Genomic DNA, 24785 nt, shown 5'->3' with positions numbered 1-24785 from the left:
GAGCGAATTAACTTGATGGCTGGCATACCAGTGGAGGGATGAATATCGTTTTACAACACCTTCTATAACTGGACGTGATGTTCAAAGTCCATCCGTTTAAAATCATCCGCAGTGCTAGCCGACGACTGCAAGGCCATACACAAGAGGCAGTGGAATAGCACGGATAGTCACAGAATTTATGGGGTTTTTTTAACTCCCTGCAGCATGAACCATACAAATGCATTTTTATTTTCGATATCGTGGCATAACAGCGCAACAGTTCCTGGGGACGATCTTTTCTCCATTTCCTCTCTCTCCTATATTATCGAATAAGCGGCGAGTGCCACGCTTTACCGATAAAAAGCGCTTACACATGTGTAACTTTCAAAAAGGCGGGGGGGGGGGGGGGAGAAATCAGTGACAAAAGCTACAGACAGCTTAACTTCCAAGAATTTCCAGTTTGCCTGGAAAAGAGAGGGAAAAAAAAGAATCACTCGCCATATGGAAGTGAATAACCATTTAATTGGTGACACGGATGGAAAGTTATACAGTGTTGTGCATTTGCATGTCCCACGTTCAATTTTCGAGGCAATTTCAAATGGGGGGAGAGAGATGTGGGGGAATGTTGCATGGAAAAGTCGACGAAAAAATAAATGACGCGGTCATCATTATGCACAGTACAACACCACCCCCCCTTTGCAGTTGCTGTGTGTGTGTGTGGTCAGGACCAAAGGAACTCAGTTTGTTAACATCTGAAGTTTGAACGAAAATAAAGAGGAAGCACACACGAGATGTGCACGCACGAGTTGCTGCCGGACAGACGATCGTGCACTCAACAACGATCTGGGCATAATTCGGAAGGCTTTTGAGTCACGAAAGAGCATTATGTAATACCTTTCCAACCCCCCCCAACCGTTCCCAACGTTGACTGTCGTGACATATCCAACATCTACCTAATAACGGAAGCGTGCAAACCACTGTACCGCTCATCAATAAAATAACTTAACAAGAACAAAAAGGCTGCAACGGATGCACGTACGTGAACGCATCCTTAGCAAAGGTTCGCGTCGATAATAATTAGAAAAATATATATATTCTTTGATCAAATAAATCCTATTCGAGAGCCACATTTCACCACGTTGCCTTTCATGTATATAAACATTTGCCGCAATACATAGCCGTGCCCATCAGTTATTGAATGGCAGCTCGTTACAAACACATTATGCAATTAATAGGATAAATTAATTAAATAATCTGGAACTCGTATCAAGGTGCATAACAAACCCAGGTATACTTTGTATTTTCCTCTCAATGCATACATTTTTTAAAGTTCAGTGACCATTGAGAACAAAAGTTAGGCTATAAATTGCTCCTTTTCCCCTTATACATCCATTCAGTTTGAATTATGTAATGATTATGTAAATAAGTGTTGACGGTTAGAATAACTGGTTGCGGAGCTGAAATCAATGCGATGTGGTTTACAAATGTCAAAATCACACGTCACTGAATGTCCACAATCGACTTCCTCCTCCTCCTCCCTGTGCTTCTCTGCTTTTGGGGCAGCCTGAATTTGAACAACTTTACACACACACAGGTAAGTGCGTGTCACTAAAGGTGTGCACACCGGTGGGCTAAAGAAGTGAATTATTTTGTCCTTGGAAAAACGTGACACATTTTTTACTGTTTGGCCGTGTCGGGTGGTGGAGGGTTACGACACATTTATAAAAAACGCGATCTGACCCAAAAACCTATATTATGAATAATATTGGTCGCGAAAGCCTGCTACGTGTTAAATTAAGCTAAGAAGTGCCTTCACACTGGCGCGTCTGTCAATGTCCACGATGCCACGTGGTGGTGACGTGTCCCATCCCGCCACCGTGTCCCAATTAAACAAGAATGTACAGTGCCCAGATATAACCTTACCCCCCAAGACCCAAAGACCATTATTATAAAGCCAGGGACATTTAATACCATACTCATTGACAAGCTTATGAGTGGAAGCGCAAATGTTTTAAGTTTACAACCCAATAGGGCGAGGACATCGACAGCTGTATCCACATTCACAAGACGGACTTGCAGTGCCATTCATTGTTCGAAGTTGCAATTCATTACAACCTAAACCACTGCTATACACAGTACAGCAAACCGAGCCATTCGTCATCTTGAAGACTGTTTCCTACACCTCGTCATGTACCACAACGTGCAATGTATAATTTGGCTGTACATTTTGCAGCTTAAAATTGTGTAAAGTGTATTTGATTGACCTCGCATAGGGACATATACTGTATGTGTGTGCTCTGTATACATTTCAGGAAGTTGCTTCTATACAAGATGCAGAGGTCTCAGCTCCACAATAACTCAATCCACGTTGCATTTAGCAGATCCGTACCGTTCAAACGCAGTGTGTGTCAATCACCTTTTTTTTGCCCATTTTAAGAGTTCCAATTTCTAAAAGCAATCTAGATTTCTAAAAGCAGCTTATGCATCCAAGGGTCTACTGTTGAAGCCTTCCAAATATGATAGACCTGACAATAGTGAACCACGCTCCCGTCACATTGTGACAAGTGCTCTAAATTGAGTGCGACTGGTGGAATTGTGAATAACAAAAATATTTTAAACAATATTTACTCGGCGTTAGAGTCGTGTAAACCACAGTATTCAGCGATGAGGATAAAAAAAACATTCAAAGTGTGTCATGATACAATTATTAAGAACCTTGTGAACTAAACAAAATAACTTATGGCCTTATGATTTAGCACTACAGCTACACACACCACATTCTGTTCCTTATCCACAAACCGAGTCGCACAATCTCTGCACTCTCGTCCCCCCCACCAATCTAACAAGCAAGCACGGGCCAATGTTAACACTGCCACACTAAACGGTGCTCAGAGTCACCCTTCACAATTCCCCGAAGCTAGAATAGATTTGTTGTTGTTACATTTGTGAATAAGATGTTGAGAACGCCGAATCTTGGACACAGCAGGGCCAAACGTGGGGCGAGTCCTCTACTACAACGATGACGCATAATCGTTGTATTTTTTTGGGTGAGATCGCGGTTAATATGAATGTTGTGTCGTTAAACCCTCCGCCACCCGACACTGCCAATCGGTAAGGGGTTTGTCAGGAACAAAACGTGCCAATTCGTTACTAGTACAGCACTAACGGGTAGTGTGTTGAGAGAGTAAACCCACTACAACATTTCAATTCGGGTAACAACAACACAACCGGTTTAGTGCTTTGTTCTCTACGCGACCGTGACATCGGTGGTTTACCCCCCACTCCACACACACACCACACCCCACACACACACACCACACACACCACACACACACACCACACACACACACCACACACCCACACCACCCACACACACCCACCACACCACACAACACACCACACACTACCCACCACACACCCACACCACACACACCACACACACACCCCACTCCACACACACCACACACACACCCCACTCCACACACACACCACACACCACACACACCACACACCACACATACCCACACCACACACACCCACACACACCGACACACCCACAACACACACACCCACACCACACACACTCACACACACCCACACCACACACACACCTACACACACCACACCACACACACCACACGAACGAATTGTCACGTGTTGTTTACGTGGACAATTAACTAATTGGCCGTGTCGGGTGGTGACGGGTTTAACGACACAAACAAACCCCCTCTACTGCGCGTTGAACTAACAACAAGCTATGGCTTGAGCTGTCAGCTAAAGTTTTAACTCAACCCACTGTCAGCAACAATTGTTACGTTTCTACAACAAACGAATTTGTTGTTTTTCACATTTCCGGGTTGGGCTCAGTTGTGCAAGATTGTGTCACCGTTCAAAAATTACCAAAAAATAAATATCAATACCTGTCAACCTCCCCCCCTCCCCCTTATCAGTGTCCTAACTTATTACTGCTGACCATTAACACAGGCTTTAGTGGTCACCCCCCGTGCCCTTATCAATCTCAACGTTCATCCCACAAAGTCCCATCACAACAAGGCAGAAACACAAACAAATAGAAACATTTCTCGTTGTTGTTGCCCTAGTGAAACGGCTGCACGCCGTATGGAACTGATAACTAAATTTCCCTGTACACGAATACGGAGTATCAACAACAAAATATACACTTTGTCATCCGATACGTTGAGTAATAAACTGCTGATATAAAAACACCGTGGGACCTGTTCTTAATGGGAATAGCATTTAAATAGCAACGCCACGGGGTTGGGGAATACACAACGAGTGGACAAAACACGTGCATCTTGCACCGAACATTCAAACTTTTTAAAAATGTTTACAACTTTACCAGCCGATGTGTAACCCGCATCGATGAAAAAAAAACCAAACACGAATTGCAACTCGTGCAGTGAACAAGTTGACATTAAATTGCATCGGAAGGCGACGACATTTCCTGTCGATATTTATACATTCTGCGTGTGTTTGTGTGTTTCGACTGCTCCTGCTGCTGCTGCTGCTGCTGTTGTTGTTGTTGTTGACGTCGTTCTACAAAGTAAACAAGAGACGAGACACACACACGGGGGGGAGAGCTTGCTCCTTGCTCACCGTTGCTTCCTGGCCACGGAGTAGTCCACGTCAAGCGCCTTCCCGTGGAGTTCCACTTTCCCTGCGGAGAAGGAAGAAGAGACCAAGAGTCAAGCAAAACCCCCCAACACCATCACCACCACCAACATCACCATCACCACCATCACCACCACCACCAACAACAACAACAACACCATCACCACCACCATCACCACAACCACCAACACCACCAACACCACCACCATCACCACCATCACCACTACCATCACCACCACCATCACCACCACCACCATCACCACCACCACTACCAACAACACCATCACCACCACCGCCATCACAACAACAAAGACAAAGATCCCCCGTGTAGCCATTAACAGGAGGATGTGGCAAGTGCTGTTAGTGAGTCACAGCAGCACTATAGCACACGTGGGGGTGGGTGGCCAGCACCACGCCCGGCCGCCTTTGTCTCCCCAGTGGCGATGTTTACTGCACACCGCTACGCCAGGTGCTCGTTTGAGGCTGAGTCGACCTAAGGGGAAGGGGCCCAGGACCGATTCGTCGTCACCAGCGGCGTTGGTGGTGGGGCACACACACACGTAGACACACACAAACACACAGTCAAACACATACCCACAGAGACACACACAAACACACACACACACAGTCACACACACGTAGAGACACACACAAACACACACACACAGTCACACACACGTAGAGACACACACACACGTAGAGACACACACACACACAGTCACACACACGTAGAGACACACACACACAGTCACACACACACAGTCACACACACACAAGCACAGTCACACACACACGTAGAGACACAAACACACACACAGTCACACACACGTAGAGACGCACACAAACACACACACACAGTCACACACACACACGTAGACACACACACAAACACACACACACAGTCACACACACACACACGTAGAGACACACACAAACACACACACACAGTCACACACACACACACGTAGAGACACACAAACACACACACACAGTCACACACACACACGTAGAGACACACACAAACACACACACAGTCACACACACACGAGGTCGGGTAGTCAACAACCAACCCCGGCCGCCTTTGTCTCTCCCCCACCCCCCTCCCGACACACTGACACCGCATCCACTTGAGGCCGAGTCGACCTAGGGGAGGGCCAGGATAATCGTCGTCGTTGGTCGTGGTGGTGGTGGTGGTGATTGTGGTGGTGGTTGTTGGTTGATGATTGTGGTCGTGATTGTGGTGTTAGTTGATGGTGGGGTTGGTTGTGGTGGTCGTGGTGGTGTTGGTTGGTGATTGTGGTGGTGGTGGTGTTGGTTGATGGTGATTGTGGTGGTGTTGGTTGATGGTGATTGTGGTGGTGTTGGTTGATGGTGATTGTGGTGGTGTTGGTTGATGGTGATTGTGGTGGTGGTGGTGGTGTTGGTTGATGGTGATTGTGGTGGTGTTGGTTGATGGTGATTGTGGTGGTGGTGGTGGTGTTGGTTGATGGTGATTGTGGTGGTGTTGGTTGATGGTGATTGTGGTGGTGGTGGTGGTGTTGGTTGATGGTGATTGTGGTGGTGTTGGTTGATGGTGATTGTGGTGGTGGTGTTGGTTGATGGTGATTGTGGTGGTGTTGGTTGATGGTGATTGTGGTGGTGGTGTTGGTTGATGGTGATTGTGGTGGTGTTGGTTGATGGTGATTGTGGTGGTGGTGGTGTTGGTTGATGGTGATTGTGGTGGTGTTGGTTGATGGTGATTGTGGTGGTGGTGGTGTTGGTTGATGGTGATTGTGGTGGTGTTGGTTGATGGTGATTGTGGTGGTGGTGGTGGTGTTGGTTGATGGTGATTGTGGTGGTGTTGGTTGATGGTGATTGTGGTGGTGGTGTTGGTTGATGGTGATTGTGGTGGTGTTGGTTGATGGTCGTGATGCACGGGCATCGATCTCGGGGAGTCTAAAGCGTGGCGCTTTGTTCTCCACGCGACCGTGACACCGGTGGTTTACACCCCACACCACACACACACCACACACACACACCACACACACACCACACACACACCACACACACACCACACACACACCACACACACACACCACACACACACCACACCACACACTACCATACACACACACATCCCACACACATTCACACACCACACACACACTCACACACCACACACACCACACACACCACACACACACTCATACACACACCACACACACACCACACACACCACACACCCACTCATACACACACCACACACACACCATACACACCCACACCACCATACACACCCACACCACCACACACACACTCATACACACACACCACACACACACAGCACACACACAGCACACACACCACACACACACAGCACACACAACACACACCACACCACACACACCGCACACACCACACACACCGCACACACCACACACACACCACCACAAACACACTCATACACACACCATACACACACCACACACACCACACACACCACCACACACGCACCACACACACACTCATACACACACACACACCACACACACACCACACACACCACACACACACACACCACACCACACACCACCACACACACTCATACACACACCACACACACACCATACACACCCCACACACACCACCACACACACACCACACACCACTCATACACACACCACACACCACATCACACCCACACACACCACACACACAGCACACACACCACACACACACCACACACTACACCACACACACACACACCACACACACACCACACACACACACCACACACACACCACACACACACCACACCACACACTACCATACACACACACATCCCACACACACACACACTCACACACCACACACACACTCACACACCACACACACACTCACACACCACACACACACTCATACACACACCACACACACACCACACACACACCACACACACACCACACACACACTCATACACACACCACACACACACCATACACACCCACACCACCATACACCCCAACACCACCACACACACACTCATACACACACACCACACACCACACACACACACCACACACACAGCACACACCACACACACCACACCACACACACCGCACACACCACACACACACCACCACACACACACCACCACACACGCACCACAAACACACTCATACACACCACACACACACACTCATACACACACCACACACACCACACACACCACCACACACGCACCACACACACTCCACACACACACTCATACACACACACACACACCCCACACACACACACACACCGCACACACCACACACACACCACACACACCATACACACCACACACACCCATCACCACACACACACACCACCACACACACACACACACCCCACACACACACACACCCCACACACACACACACACCCCACACACCCACACACCCCACACATCCACACACACACACCCCACACACACACACACACCGCACACACCACACACACTCCACACACACCACACACACCCCACACACCGCACACACCACACACACCCATCACCACACACACACATCACACACACCACACCCCACACCACACACACCACACACACACACCCCACATCACACACACACACCACACTTGCACCCGTCCCTCAGCTATAAGATCCACAACACACAACGTGGTGACGATCGTGGTTGATGGTGGTGGTGGTGGTCGTGGTCGTGGTGGTCGTGGTGATGGTGGTCGTGGTGGTGGTGGTAGTGGTGGTGATGGCGGTGACCACCCTCAACAACAATCACGACTTTAAACGAGAAACCCGTAAACGTAACCAAAGTTAAACGCAGAACAAAGGCAGACACGGTACAACTTTCTCGCTTTGTTATAAAGAACTTACAGTACACACACACGCACCACATGCACTGCGGTGCAGCGAGTGGGGATAGAGAATTACACTCTAGCGGAGAAGAATTGCGGCAACTACGAACACTACTGCTATTGTTATTATAATAGTAGTAGTGTGATAGTGACGACAATAACAATGTTTGGTCTGTTGCCCTTCCCCCGCATCTCCGACTAGCGCGGTTGGCTAGGTACGGTGCGAAAGAAGTTCAATATACAGGACATACAATAGACGTGAAGATGGTGGTGGTGGAGATGGTGGTGGTGGTGGAGGTGGTGATGGTGGAGATGGTGATGGTGGTGATGGTGGAGATGGTGGTGGTGGTGGTGATGGTGGAGATGTTGATGGTGGAGATGGTGGTGGTGAAGGTAGTGGTGGTTGTGATGTTGGTGGTGAAGGTAGTGGTGGTGATGGTGGTGGCGATGGTGGTGGTGAAGGTAGTGGTGGCGATGGTGGTGGTGAAGGTAGTGGTGGTGATGGTGAAGGTAGTGGTGGTGGTGGTGATGTTGGTGGTGAAGGTAGTGGTGGTGGTGAATGTAGTGGGGGTGATGGTGATGGTAGTGGTGGCGATGGTGGTGATGGTGAATGTAGTGGTGGCGATGGTGGTGATGTTGGTGGTGAAGGTAGTGGTGGTGGTGAAGGTAGTGGTGGCGATGGTGGTGGTGAAGGTAGTGGGGGTGATGGTGGTGGTGAAGGTAGTGGTGGCGATGGTGGTGATGGTGGTGATGATGGTAGTGGTGGTGATGGTGGTGGTGAAGGTAGTGGTGGCGATGGTGGTGGTGAAAATAGTGGTGGTGAAGGTAGTGGTGGCGTTGGTGGTGATGAAGGTAGTGGTGGTGATGATGAAGGTGGTGATGGTGGCGTGATGGTGGCTTGATGGGGGGGGGGGGGTGTCTGACACGAGGACAGGGGTAGTCAGTCACGACCATGCCCCACCACAACCACCACCACAACCAACCACCACAACCCGTGTCTCTCTCACGTCAAACCACCACCACCGACGTCGTCTCGTGGTCAGCGAGGATGGAGGAGGACCCCGAGAGCTGTGGGTGGTTCCGGGGTCAGAGGTTGGCGTCAGCCCCCCCCCCCAACAACATTGGTGACAAAGCCACGGTCCGACTCCAGAAAGACAGGGCCCCCCCAACAACATTGGTGACAAAGCCACGGTCCGACTCCAGAAAGACAGGGCCCCCCCAATAACATTGGTGACAAAGCCACGGTTCGACTCCAGCAAGAGAGGCCCCCCCCCCCCAACATTGGTGACAAAGCCACGGTTCTACTCCAGCAAGAGAGGGCCCCCCCAACAACATTGGTGACAAAGCCACGGTTCTACTCCAGCAAGAGAGCCCCCCCCCCCCCCAACAGCATTGGTGACAAAGCCACGGTTCGACTCCAGCAAGAGAGGCCCCCCCCCCAACAACATTGGTGACAAAGCCACGGTTCGACCCCAGCAAGAGAGGCCCCCCCCCCCCAACATTGGTGACAAAGCCACGGTTCTACTCCAGCAAGAGAGGCCCCCCCCCCCCCAACAGCATTGGTGACAAAGCCACGGTTCGACTCCAGCAAGAGAGGCCCCCCCCCCCAACAACATTGGTGACAAAGCCACGGTTCGACTCCAGCAAGAGAGCCCCCCCCCCAACATTGGTGACAAAGCCACGGTTCTACTCCAGCAAGAGAGCCCCCCCCCCCAACATTGGTGACAAAGCCACGGTTCTACTCCAGCAAGAGAGCCCCCCCCCCAATAACATTGGTGACAAAGCCACGGTTCGACTCCAGCAAGAGAGGACCCCCCCCCAACAACATTGGTGACAAAGCCACGGTTCGACTCCAGCAAGAGAGGGCCCCCCCAACAACATTAGTGACAAAGCCACGATTCGACTCCAGTACGAGAGGGCCCCCCCCAACAACATTGGTGACAAAGCCACGATTCGACTCCAGCAAGAGAGGACCCCCCCCCAACAACATTGGTGACAAAGCCACGGTTCTACTCCAACAAGAGGGCCCCCCCAACAACATTGGTGACAAAGCCACGGTTCGACTCCAGAAAGAGAGCCCCCCCCCCCCCCCAACAACATTGGTGACAAAGCCACGGTTCGACTCCAGCACGAGAGGGCCTCCCCCAACACCCTCATCTCGAGGCTTTACCCAGAGAATTAGAGAATTAGAGAATTGAAATCCCCCCGACAGGAACTAAAACACACGGACGAGAGCTACCGACTACGAACATCATCATCATCATCGCGTGGTGGTGGTGGGGGGGATGACGGCGGTGTTTTTTGTTGTAGCTCGATGTATTTACGATAACAGAATGGGACAAATTAAAACTTCACCGAGGTGGTGTGGTGGTGGTGGCATTCTCACCACCACCACACCACCACCATGCCAGGCACCACCACCAACCCACCACCACCCACCGACCATCCACCACCAACACGCCACGCACAGACCACCCACCACCCCACTACCACCAACCCACCACCACCACACCACCACCACGCCAGGCACCACCACCACCCACCGACCATCCACCACCAACCCACCACCAACACGCCACGCACAGACCACCCACCACCCCACTACCACCAACCCACCACCACCACACCACCACCACGCCAGGCACCACCACCACCCACCGACCATCCACCACCAACCCACCACCAACACGCCACGCACAGACCACCCACCACCCCACTACCACCAACCAACCCACCACCACCCACCACCACGCCCCTACCACCACCACCACTAGACTCTGATTTTCGCGATAACCGTGGCTAGCGCGAGTCGGTGCTGTGTGGGTTAAGAAGCGAATAAGATAATAGTTTGTTGTTGTTGGTGATTGTTGTTGTTGTTTAAGAGTGGGGGGCACCCCCCCCCCCCCTTGTCGCTCTGCACGCCGAGTTGGCCCGGGGGATACAAAAGGGGAAAGGCAGTGGACATGGCGGGAACACAACACACAACACTACCACTACTACCACTACTACACACACACTGCTACTACTACCACTACCACACACACACTGATACTACTACACACACTGCTACACACACACTGCTACCACTACACACACTACTACTACTACCACTACACACACTGCTACCACTACACACACTGCTACCACTACTACACACTGCTACTACCACTACTACACACACACTGCTACCACTACTACACACACACTGCTACCACTACTACACACACAACACACACTGCTACTACTACCACTACCACACACACTGATACTACTACACACACTGCTACACACACACTGCTACCACTACACACACTACTACTACTACCACTACACACACTGCTACTACCACTACTACACACACACTGCTACTACCACTACTACACACACACTGCTACTACTACACACACTGCTACACACACACTGCTACCACTACACACACTACTACTACCACTACACACACTGCTACTACCACTACTACACACACACTGCTACCACTACTACACACACACTGCTACCACTACTACACACACACTGCTACCACTACTACACACACACTGCTACCACTACTACACACACAACACACACTGCTACTACTACTACATACTCACTACACACACTACTACCACTACTACACACACTACTACTACTACACACAACACACACACACTGTTACCACTACTACACACACTGCTATTACCACTACACACACTACTACACACACACTGCTACTACTACCACTACACACACTACTACACACACACTGCTACTACTACTACTACACACACTACTACTACACACACTGCTACCACTACTACTACACACACACACTACTACTACACACACACTACTACTACTACACACTACTACCACTACACACACTACTACACACAACACACACACACTGCTACCACTACTACCACTACTACACACACTGCTACTACCACTACACACACACTGCTACTACCACTACACACACTACCACTACACACTGCTACTACTACCACTACACACAACACACACTGCTACCACTACTACCACCACACACACACACTGCTACTGCTACTACACACACTACTACTACACACACTGCTACTACTACCACTACTACTACACACACTACTACTACACACACACTACTACTACCACTACACACAACACACACTGCTACTACTACCACTACACACAACACACACTGCTACTACTACCACTACACACAACACACACTGCTACTACTACCACTACACACGACACACACTGCTACTACCACTACACACACTACTACCACTACTACCACTACACACACTACTACCACTACACACACTACCACACACTTTGCTACTACTACCACTACACACACTGCTACTGCTGGTGTATATAACAATCATTAGTGTACACACAGGCATGCGCTACATATTTATATTAACAATATCGCTCACGTGTGTGTGTTCATTACGAAGTGTGGTGCCTTGTGATTGCAGTGTGGGTGTTGTTCTCCATCAACACACGAACTACCACCATAACCATCATCACACGAACCACCACCACCATCAACACCACCACCACCATCAACACCACCACCACCACACTAGGGACCATCATCACACGGACCTCCACCACCATCAACACCTCCACCACCATCAACACCTCCACCACCATCCACACCACGAACCACCACACCACACCAGTGACCATCATCACACGAACCACCACCACCATCAACACCACCATCAACAACTCCTCCACCATCAACACCACGAACCACCACCACCATCAACACCACCACCATCAACAACTCCTCCACCATCATCACACGAACCACCACCACCATCAACACCACCACCATCAACACCTCCACCACCATCAACACCACGAACCACCACCACACTAGTGACCATCATCACACGAACCACCACCACCATCAACACCACCACCATCAACACCTCCACCACCATCAACACCACGAACCACCACCACACTAGTGACCATCATCACACGAACCACCAACTCCACCACCACACCAGGACCACCACCACACCAGGACCACCACACCAGGACCACCACCACCACACCAGGACCACCACCACCACACCAGGACCACCACCACCACACCAGGACCACCACCACACCAGGACCACCACCACCACACCACCACCACACCAGGACCACCACCACACTACCACCACCACACCAGGACCACCACCACACCAGGACCACCACCACCACACCACCACCACACCAGGACCACCACCACCACACCAGGACCACCACCACACCAGGACCACCACCACCACACCAGGACCACCACCACCACACCAGGACCACCACCACACCAGGACCACCACCACCACCACACCACCATCACTAGAGGGACCATCGTCCGTGTGTTGTGCGGCTAAGTCCCCAACATCTCGCGCAAACATGAACACGAGCGAGGCCTCCTTCATTAAACGTCACAGAGATTCTCACATTTCGCACACCAAGAGGCGACGTTCTAGCCAATGGAAAGCCGACTTTGACTACGCGTGGTGTTGTGTGTGTGTTGTGTGTGTTGTGTGATGTGTTGTGTGATGTGTTGTGCGATGTGTTGTGTGTATGTTGTGTGTGTGGTGTGTGTTGTTATATGTTGTGTGTATTATGTGTGTTGCGTGTGTGTTGTGTGTATTGTGTGTTGTGTGTGTGTTGTGTGGTGTGTTGTGTGTGTGTATTGTGTGGTGTGTGTGTTGTGTGTGTTGCGTGTGTTGCGTGTGTGTTGTGTGTGTTGTGTGTTGCGTGTTGTGTTGTGTTATGTGTGTCGTGTGTTTTGTGTGTGTTATGTGTGTGTTGTGTGTTATGTGTGTTGTGGGTTGTGTTATGTGTTGTTGTGTGTGGTGTGTATTATGTGTGTTGTGTGTGTGTTGTGCTGTGTGTGTTGTGTGTTGTTATGTGCTGTGTGTATTATGTGTGTTGTGTGTGTGTTGTGTGTATTATGTATGTTGTGTGTGTTGTGTGCTGTGTGTGTTGTGTGTACACGAGAGAGAGAGAGATAAGCATGTGAGTGAGGATGTGTTAGAGTTACATGTTGGACGAGTTTATGTTTCAAGTGCGTTACGTGAGAATGATAACTGCACGTGTTGGTGTGTCTTTGAGATTGTGAATCTGTATTGTGTGTCCTTACTGCTGCATCAGTGAGTGTCTGTGCTGTGTATCTATACAAGTGAATCGATGTGAGGCTATGTACTCTGTGTGAGTTTGTGTCCGTGAGTGAATGTATTTGTGTATGCGAGTGAATCTGAAAGTGAATCTTGATGTCTGTGAATGAGTCTATCGTTCCGTGTGTATGTGAGTGAGTTAAACATGCACGAGTCTGTATGTTACGTGGGTCTACATGTATGTGAGTCTGTATGTATGTCTGTATGTAGATGCATGTGAGTTTGTATGTATGTATAGGCGAGTCTCAGTGTGTCTGTGAGCCGATGTCTGTGAATGAGTCTCTGTATCATCCTGCATGGGTGTGAATGAGAGTGTATGGGTCTGCATCGTCTCTAACACGCCTTGTGAGTGAATGGGTGAGCACCAACGTGGATCTGGTGGGTGTTGGTGGATGGTTGTTGGTGGGTGATGGGTGGTGGATGATGATGGTGGATGATGGGTGATGATGATGGGTGATGGTTGGATGGTGTGGTGCCCTGTGAGTGGCGAATGAGTGAATGGGTGAGCACCCACGTGGATCTGGTGGGTGTTGGTGGATGGTTGTTGGTGGGTGATGGGTGGTGGATGATGATGGTGGATGATGGGTGATGATGATGGGTGATGGTTGGATGGTGTGGTGCCCTGTGAGTGGCGAATGAGTGAATGGGTGAGCACCCACGTGGATCTGGTGGGTATTGGTGGATGGTTGTTGGTGGATGATGATGGGTGGTGGATGATGATGATGGATGATGATGATGGGTGATGGTTGGATGGTGTGGTGCCCTGTGAGTGGCGAGTCAGTGAATGGGTGAACACCAACGTGGATCTGATGGGTGTTGGTGGATGATGGGTGGTGGATGATGATGGTGATGGTTGGTGGATGATGATGGGTGGATGGTGGAGTGCCTTGTGAGTGGCGAGTGAGTGAATGAGTGAGCACCAACGTGGATCTGGGTGTTGGTGGATGGATGGTTGATGGATGGATGGTTGGTGGATGATGGGTGGATGGTGTGGTGCCCTGTGAGTAGAGAATGAGTGAGTGAATGGGTGAGCACCAACGTGGATCTGAGTGGTGGATGATGATGGTTGGTGGATGATGATAATGGGTGGTGGTGGATGATGATGGGTGGTGGTGGTGGATGATGATGGGTGGTGGTGGATGATGATGGGTGGTGGATGATGATGGATGTTGTGTTGACCTGTGAGTAGCGCTCGTGTAAGTGAACCACCAGCGTGTTCGCCTGGCGGTGTATACTGTCCTGTGTGTGTATACACCTTTAACAGATGATGCTGATCATGATGCTGCTGCTCATGATGGTGATGCTGCTGGTGATGCTGATGGTGATGTTATGATGGTGATGCTCATGATGATGGTGATGGTGTTGATGATGCTCATGATGATGGTGATGCTCATGATGATGATGGTGATGATGCTCATGATGATGGTGTTGATGATGATGCTCATGATGATGATGATGCTGATGATTATGCTCATGATGATGGTCATAATGATGGTGATGATTATGATGCCCATAATTATGATGCTCATAATTATGATGATGATGGTGTTGATCATGATGCTCATGATGATGATGCTGATCATGATGATGATCATGATGATGCTCATGATGCTGCTGCTGCTGATGGTCATGATGGTGATGATTATGATGTTCATAATTATGATGCACATGATGATGATCATGATGATGATGCTCATGATGCTGATGATCATGATGATGCTCATGATGCTGCTGCTGATGATGATTATGATGCTCATAATTATGATGCTCATGATGATGCTGATAATGATGCTCATGATGCTGATCATGCTGCAGCAGCTGTTGCCACCAACCCACCCGAGAGGGTCTCGATGGCTCTCAGAGCCATCATGATGATGATGCTCATGATGATGCTGGTGATGCTGCTGCTGGTGATGCTCATGATGATGATGCTGATGATGATGCAGCTGATCATGCTGCAGCAGCTGTTGCTGTTGCCACCAACCCACCCGAGAGGGTCTCGATGGCTCTCAGAGCCCCCGTCTCGTCGGGGCAGTCGACGAAGGCGAAGCCGCCCGCCTTGAGCACGAAGTGGCCCAGCCACGGCAGCTGCCGCTCCGAGAAGAGCGACTCCAGGTCGCACGCCGCCGCAGACTCGCTCACGTTGCCGATGTACAACTTGTTCATGGCTACCCCCCTTACTGCTACACGTGGTGGTGGTGGTGCTGGTTGTGGTGGTTGTTGTGGTGGTTGTTGTTGGAGTGAGTCGTCCACTGATTCAATAATTGACGGTAGCAGCAGCAGCAGCGGCGGCGGCGGCGTTATAAACAACAGCAGCAGCAGCAGCAACTACGACGACTATTTAAACAACTATTTAAACAACAACTATATCAACAACAACAACAACCACCACCAGCACCCCCCTCTCCCCCAAGGGCACCCCGAGAGGAACTCGTCCACGACCACGACTCGCCCCAACTACTCCACTCGCTCAGGTCGAGCACAACAAAGACGATTGTTGTTGTTGGTGATGTTGTTGTTGGTGATGTTGTTGTTGGTGATGTTGTTGTTGTTGACCGGGAAGAAGTCGTCCCCCCACCCCCCACCCCCGACCCCCCCAACAATCCTCCCACCACCAGCGTCGTCAACTCCGCCTCGCTGCTGGTGCTCGACGACAGAAGAGACGGTGGTGGTTGTTGTTGGTGGTGGTGGTTGTTGTTGATGGTGGTTGTTGTTGATGGTGGTTGTTGTTGATGGTCGAGCGACCGAGGTCAGCCCTAGCTGGCGACGGGGCAGATGGAAGAAGCGCGGTTGTTGCTGCTGCTGCTGTTGTTGTTGTTGGTGGTGGTAGTGGTGGTGCTGCTGGTGGTGGACGATGTTGATGAAGAGGAGAAGAGATGTAGCGGCTGCCTGTGGTGGTGGTGGTGATGATGGTGGTGGTGGTGGTGATGGTGGTGGTGGAGGGGAGCCGCCTGCGAGTAAAATGTCGCCGAGCCGCCACGCGGAGGCTGCGCGGCTGAAGCGCCGCCTCGAAATAAAATCGCTCCCGAAAAATGCGCGGAAAATCGCATCCGCTGCCGCCACCAACCACGGGCAGAAGCAGCAACAACAAGCACTACCACCAGCACCACCACCACCACCAACCACGGGCAGAAGCAGCAACAACAAGCACTACCACCAGCACCACCAGCACCAGCACCACCAACCACGGGCAGAAGCAGCAACAACAAGCACTACCACCAGCACCACCAGCACCACCAACCACGGGCAGAAGCAGCAACAACAAGCACTACCACCAGCACCACCACCACCACCAACCACGGGCAGAAGCAGCAACAACAAGCACTACCACCAGCACCACCACCACCACCAACCACGGGCAGAAGCAGCAACAACAAGCACTACCACCAGCACCACCACCACCACCAACCACGGGCAGAAGCAGCAACAACAAGCACTACCACCAGCACCACCACCACCAGCACCACCAACCACGGGCAGAAGCAGCAACAACAAGCACTACCACCAGCACCACCACCACCAGCACCACCAACCACGGGCAGAAGCAGCAACAACAAGCACTACACCAGCACCACCACCAACCACGGGCAGAAGCAGCAACAACAAGCACTACCACCAGCACCACCACCAACCACGGGCAGAAGCAGCAACAACAAGCACTGCCACCAGCACCACCACCAACCACGGGCAGAAGCAGCAACAACAAGCACTACCACCAGCACCACCACCAGCACCAACCACGGACAGAAGCAGCAACAACAAGCACTGCCACCAGCACCACCAGCACCACCAACCACGGGCAGAAGCAGCAACAACAAGCACTGCCACCAGCACCACCACCACCACCAACCACGGGCAGAAGCAGCAACAACAAGCACTACCACCAGCACCACCAGCACCACCAACCACGGGCAGAAGCAGCAACAACAAGCACTGCCACCAGCACCACCACCACCACCACCAACCACGGGCAGAAGCAGCAACAACAAGCACTGCCACCAGCACCACCACCACCACCAACCACGGGCAGAAGCAGCAACAACAAGCACTACCACCAGCACCACCAGCACCACCAACCACGGGCAGAAGCAGCAACAACAAGCACTACCACCAGCACCACCACCACCACCAACCACGGGCAGAAGCAGCAACAACAAGCACTACCACCAGCACCACCACCACCACCAACCACGGGCAGAAGCAGCAACAACAAGCACTACCACCAGCACCACCAGCACCAGCACCACCAGCACCAGCACCACCAGCACCAGCACCACCAGCACCACCAACCACGGGCAGAAGCAGCAGCAGCAACAACAAGCACCACCACCAGCACCAGCACCACCAGCACCACCAACCACGGGCAGAAGCAGCAGCAGCAACAACAAGCACCACCACCAGCACCAGCACCACCAGCACCACCAACCACGGGCAGAAGCAGCAGCAGCAACAACAAGCACTACCACCAGCACCACCACCACCAGCACCACCAACCACGAGCAGAAGCAGCAACAACAAGCACTACCACCAGCACCACCACCACCAGCACCACCAACCACGGGCAGAAGCAGCAGCAGCAACAACAAGCACCACCACCAGCACCACCAGCACCACCAACCACGAGCAGAAGCAGCAACAACAAGCACTACCACCAGCACCACCAGCACCACCAACCACGGGCAGAAGCAGCAGCAGCAACAACAAGCACTACCACCAGCACCACCAGCACCACCAACCACGGGCAGAAGCAGCAGCAGCAACAACAAGCACTACCACCAGCACCACCAGCACCACCAACCACGAGCAGAAGCAGCAGCAGCAACAACAAGCACTACCACCAGCACCACCAACCACGAGTAGCACCAACCCAGCACAGCAGCAGCAATAGCAGCACCACCACCAGCAACAACCACCACCAGCAGCAACAACAACCACCAGCACCAGCAACAACAACCAGCAGCAACAACAACCACCAGCACCACCACCAACAACAACAACCACGACCACCAGCACCACCACCACCAGCACCACCACAGCAGCAGCAACCACTACCACCAGCTCCACCAACCACGACCACTAGCACCACAGCACCAACCACGAGCAGCACCAACCCAGCACAGCAGCAGCACCACCACAGCAGCAACAACGACCACCACCAGCACCACCAACCACGACCACCACCAGCAGCACCACAGCACCACCACCAGCAGCACCACGACCAGCACTACCACAGCACTACCACCACCAGCACCACCACCACCAGCACTACCACCACAGCACCACCAGCACCACCAGCACCACCACAGCACCACCAGCACCACAGCAGCACCACGAGCAGCACCAACCCAGCACAGCAGCAGCACCACCACAGCAGCAACAACGACCACCACCACCAACCACGACCACCACCAGCAGCACCACAGCACCACCACCAGCAGCACCACTACCACCACCAGCACCACCAGCACTACCACAGCACTACCACCACCAGCACCACCAGCACTACCACCACCAGCACCACCACCACCAGCACCACCACCAGCTCCACCAGCACCACTACAGCACCACTACAGCACCACCAGCACCACAGCAGCACCACGACCACTACCACCAGCACTACCATCACCAGCACCACCACCACCAGCCCCACCAACCACGACCACCACCAGCAGCACCACAGCACCACCAGCACCACCACGACCACCACCAGCAGCACCACCACTACCACCACCAGCACCACCAACCACGACCACCACCAGCAGCACCACAGCACCACCACCAGCAGCACCACGACCACCGCCAGCAGCACCACCACTACCACCACCAGCACCACCACCACCAGCACTACCACAGCACCACCAACACCACCAGCACCACCACAGCACCACCAGCACCACAGCAGCACCACGACCACTACCACCAGCACTACCACCACCAGCACCACCAGCACCACCAACCACGACCACCACCAGCAGCACCACCAGCACCACCACGACCACCACCAGCAGCACCACCACTACCACCACCAGCACCACCACCACCAGCACCACCACAGCACCACCACGACCACCACCAGCAGCACCACCACTACCACCACCAGCACCACCACCACCAGCACCACCAACCACGACCACCACCAGCAGCACCACGACCACCACCAGCAGCACCACCACTACCACCACCAGCACCACCACCACCAGCACCACCACTACGACCACCACCAGCAGCACCACCAGCACCACCACGACCACCACCACAGCACCACCGCCAGCACTACCACAGCACCACTACCAACCAGCACCACCACCAGAGTAGAGAGAGTGGGGGGAGAGTAGAGAGAGTGTGGGGAGAGTAGAGAGAGTGGGGGGAGAGTAGAGAGAGTGGGGGGAGAGTAGAGAGTGTGGGGAGAGTAGAGAGTGTGTGGGGGAGAGTAGAGAGAGTGCGGGGAAAGTAGAGAGTGTGGGGGGAGAGTAGAGAGTGGGGGGAGAGTAGAGAGAGTGGGGGGAGAGTAGAGTGAGTGAGTTGGGAGAGTAGAGAGAGTGGGGGGAGAGTAGAGTGAGTGAGTTGGGAGAGTAGAGAGAGTGGGGGGAGAGTAGAGCGAGTGGGGGGAGAGTAGAGAGGGTGGGGAGAGTAGAGAGTGGGGTGGAGAATAGAGAGTGTGTGGAGAGAGTAGAGAGAGTGTGGGGAGAGTAGAGAGTAGGGTGGAGAATAGAGAGAGTGTGGGGGGAGAGTAGAGAGTGTGTGGGGAGAGTAGAGAGAGTGGGGTGGAGAATAGAGAGTGTGTGGGGAGAGTAGAGAGAGTGTGGGGAGAGTAGAGAGAGTGGGGGGAGAGTAGAGAGAGTGTGGGGAGAGTAGAGAGTGTGTGGGAGAGTAGAGAGAGTGGGGTGGAGAATAGAGAGAGTGTGGGGAGAGTAGAGAGTGTGTGGGAGAGTAGAGAGAGTGGGGGGAGAGTAGAGAGAGTGGGGGGAGAGTAGAGAGTGGGGTGGAGAGTAGAGAGAGTGTGGGGAGAGTAGAGAGTGTGTGGGGAGAGTAGAGAGAGTGGGGGGAGAGTAGAGAGTGTGTGGGGAGAGTAGAGAGAGTGTGGGGAGAGTAGAGAGTGTGTGGGGAGAGTAGAGAGAGTGGGGGGAGAGTAGAGAGAGTGTGGGGAGAGTAGAGAGAGTGGGGGGAGAGTAGAGAGAGTGGGGGGAGAGTAGAGAGTGTGTGGGGAGAGTAGAGAGGTGTGTGGGGAGAGTAGAGAGAGTGGGGGGAGAGTAGAGAGAGTGTGGGGAGAGTAGAGAGTGTGTGGGAGAGTAGAGAGAGTGGGGTGGAGAATAGAGAGAGTGTGGGGAGAGTAGAGAGTGTGTGGGAGAGTAGAGAGAGTGGGGGGAGAGTAGAGAGAGTGGGGGGAGAGTAGAGAGTGGGGTGGAGAGTAGAGAGAGTGTGGGGAGAGTAGAGAGTGTGTGGGAGAGTAGAGAGAGTGGGGGGAGAGTAGAGAGTGTGTGGGGAGAGTAGAGGTGGGGTGGAGAGTAGAGAGAGTGTGGGGAGAGTAGAGAGTGTGTGGGGAGAGTAGAGAGAGTGTGGGGAGAGTAGAGAGTGTGGGGGGAGAGTAGAGAGAGTGGGGGGAGAGTAGAGAGAGTGGGGGGAGAGTAGAGAGTGGGGGGAGAGTAGAGAGAGTGTGGGGAGAGTAGATAGAGTGGGGGGAGAGTAGAGAGAGTGGGGGGGAGAGTAGAGAGAGTGGGGGGGAGAGTAGAGAGTGGGGGGAGAGTAGAGAGAGTGGGGAGAGAGTTGAGAGTGTGGGGGGAGAGTAGAGAGAGTGTAGGGAGAGTAGAGAGTGGGGAGAGAGTAGAGAGTGTGGGGGGAGAGTAGAGAGTGTGGGGGGAGAGTAGAGAGAGTGGGGAGAGAGTAGAGAGCGTGGGGGGAGAGTAAAGAGAGTGTGGGGAGAGTAGAGAGTGTGGGGAGAGTAGAGAGAGTGGGGGGAGAGTATAGAGAGTGGGGGGAGAGTAGAGAGAGTGGGGGGGGGGAGAGTAGAGAGTGTGGGGAGAGTAGAGAGAGTGGTGGGAGAGTAGAGAGAGTGGGGGGATAGTAGAGAGAGTGGGGCGAGAGTGGAGAGAGTGGGGGGAGAGTAGAGAGAGTGGGGAGAGTAGAGAGTGGGGGGAGAGTAGAGAGAGTGTGGGGGGAGAGTAGAGAGAGTGGGGGGAGTAGAGAGAGTGGGGGGAGAGTGTAGAGAGGGCGGAGAGTAGAGAGAGTGGGGGGAGTAGAGAGAGAGTGGGGGGGAGAGTAGAGAGAGAGTGTGGGCAGAGTAGAGAGAGTGTGGGAGAGAGTAGAGAGAGTGGGGGGAGAGTAGAGAGAGTGTGGGGGGAGAGTAGAGAGAGAGTGGGGGGAGAGTAGAGAGAGAGTGTGGGGAGAGTAGAGAGAGTGTGGGGAGAGAGTAGATGAGAGTGGGGGGAGAGTAGAGAGAGTGGGGGGAGAGTAGAGAGAGTGGGGGGAGAGTAGAAGTGTGGGGAGAGTAGAGAGTGGGGTGGAGAATAGAGAGTGTGTGGGGAGAGTAGAGAGAGTGTGGGGAGAGTAGAGAGTGTGTGGGGAGAGTAGAGAGAGTGGGGGAGAGTAGAGAGTGTGGGGGGAGAGTAGAGAGTGTGTGGGGAGAGTAGAGAGTGGGGTGGAGAGTAGAGAGAGTGTGGGGAGAGTAGAGAGTGTGTGGGGAGAGTAGAGAGAGTGGGGGGAGAGTAGAGAGAGTGGGGGGGAGAGTAGAGAGAGTGGGGGGAGAGTAGAGAGAGTGGGGGGAGAGTAGAGAGAGTGGGGGAGAGTAGAGGAGTGGGGGTGAGAGTAGAGAGAGTGGGGGGAGAGTATAGAGAGTGGGGGGTGAGAGTAGAGAGTGGGGGGAGAGTAGAGAGTGTGGGGGGAGAGTAGAGAGAGTGGGGGAGAGGTAGAGAGAGTGTGGGGAGAGTAGAGAGAGTGTGGGGAGAGTAGAGAGTGGGGAGAGAGTTGAGAGTGTGGGGGGAGAGTAGAGAGAGTGTAGGGAGAGTAGAGAGTGGTGAGAGAGTAGAGAGGTGTGGGGGGAGAGTAGAGAGAGTGGGGAGAGAGAGTAGAGAGAGTGGGGGGGAGAGTAGAGAGAGTGTGGGGAGAGTAGAGAGTGTGGGGAGAGTAGAGAGAGTGGGGGGAGAGTAGAGAGAGTGGGGGGAGAGTAGAGAGAGTGGGGGGGGGGGGGAAGAGTAGAGAGTGTGGGGAGAGTAGAGAGAGTGGGGGGGAGAGTAGAGAGAGTGGGGGGAGGAGTAGAGAGAGTGGGGGGAGAGTGGAGAGAGTGGGGGGAGAGTAGAGAGAGTGGGGGAGAGTAGAGAGTGGGGGAGAGTAGAGAGTGGGGGGAGAGTAGAGAGAGTGTGGGGGAGGAGTAGAGAGAGTGGGGGGAGTAGAGAGCGTGGGGGGGAGAGTAGAGAGAGTGGGGAGAGTAGAGAGAGTGGGGGAGTAGAGAGAGAGTGGGGGGAGAGTAGAGAGAGAGTGTGGGGAGAGTAGAGAGAGTGTGGGGAGAGAGTAGAGAGAGTGAGGGAGAGTAGAGAGAGTGTGGGGGGAGAGTAGAGAGAGAGTGGGGGGAGAGTAGAGAGAGAGTGTGGGGAGGAGTAGAGAGAGTGTGGGGAGAGTAGAGAGAGTGGGGGGAGAGTAGAGAGAGTGGGGGGAGAGTAGAGAGAGTGGGGGGGGGGGGAAGAGTAGAGAGTGTGGGGAGAGTAGAGAGAGTGGGGGGAGAGTAGAGAGAGTGGGGGGGAGAGTAGAGAGAGTGGGGGGAGAGTGGAGAGAGTGGGGGGAGAGTAGAGAGAGTGGGGGAGAGTAGAGAGTGGGGGGAGAGTAGAGAGAGTGTGGGGGGAGAGTAGAGAGAGTGGGGGGAGTAGAGAGCGTGGGGGGGAGAGTAGAGAGAGTGGGGGAGAGTAGAGAGAGTGGGGGGGAAGTAGAGAGAGAGTGGGGGGAGAGTAGAGAGAGAGTGTGGGGAGAGTAGAGAGAGTGTGGGGAGAGAGTAGAGAGAGTGAGGGGAGCGTAGAGAGAGTGTGGGGGGAGAGTAGAGAGAGAGTAGGGGGAGAGTAGAGATGAGAGTGTGGGGGAGAGTAGAGAGAGTGTGGGGAGAGAGTATAGAGAGTGGGGGGAGAGTAGAGAGAGAGTGGGGGGAGA

General features: G+C 52.9%; 1 protein-coding gene across 1 annotated transcript; it reads right to left on the bottom strand.

Moving 5' to 3' along the window:
- Positions 1-4568: 4568 nt before the first annotated feature.
- LOC133345425 (insulin-like growth factor 2 mRNA-binding protein 3-A) lies at positions 4569-17769 on the bottom strand. The gene is made up of 2 exons (XM_061556153.1): positions 16643-17769; positions 4569-4657 (listed from the first exon to the last, which is right to left on the bottom strand). Exons 1-2 carry the CDS (start codon positions 16818-16820, stop codon positions 4593-4595), a joined length of 243 nt encoding a protein of 80 aa, XP_061412137.1. The 5' UTR covers positions 16821-17769; the 3' UTR covers positions 4569-4592.
- Between the last annotated feature and the right edge of the window lie 7016 nt (positions 17770-24785).

The sequence above is a fragment of the Lethenteron reissneri genome, chromosome 22 (genome assembly GCF_015708825.2).
Source record: "Lethenteron reissneri isolate LAM-NWPU_2019-01 chromosome 22, ASM1570882v1, whole genome shotgun sequence".
Taxonomy (NCBI): domain Eukaryota; kingdom Metazoa; phylum Chordata; class Hyperoartia; order Petromyzontiformes; family Petromyzontidae; genus Lethenteron; species Lethenteron reissneri.
The sequence above is the reverse complement of the archived record's forward strand: the minus strand, read 5'-3'. Positions and strand labels throughout refer to the sequence as shown.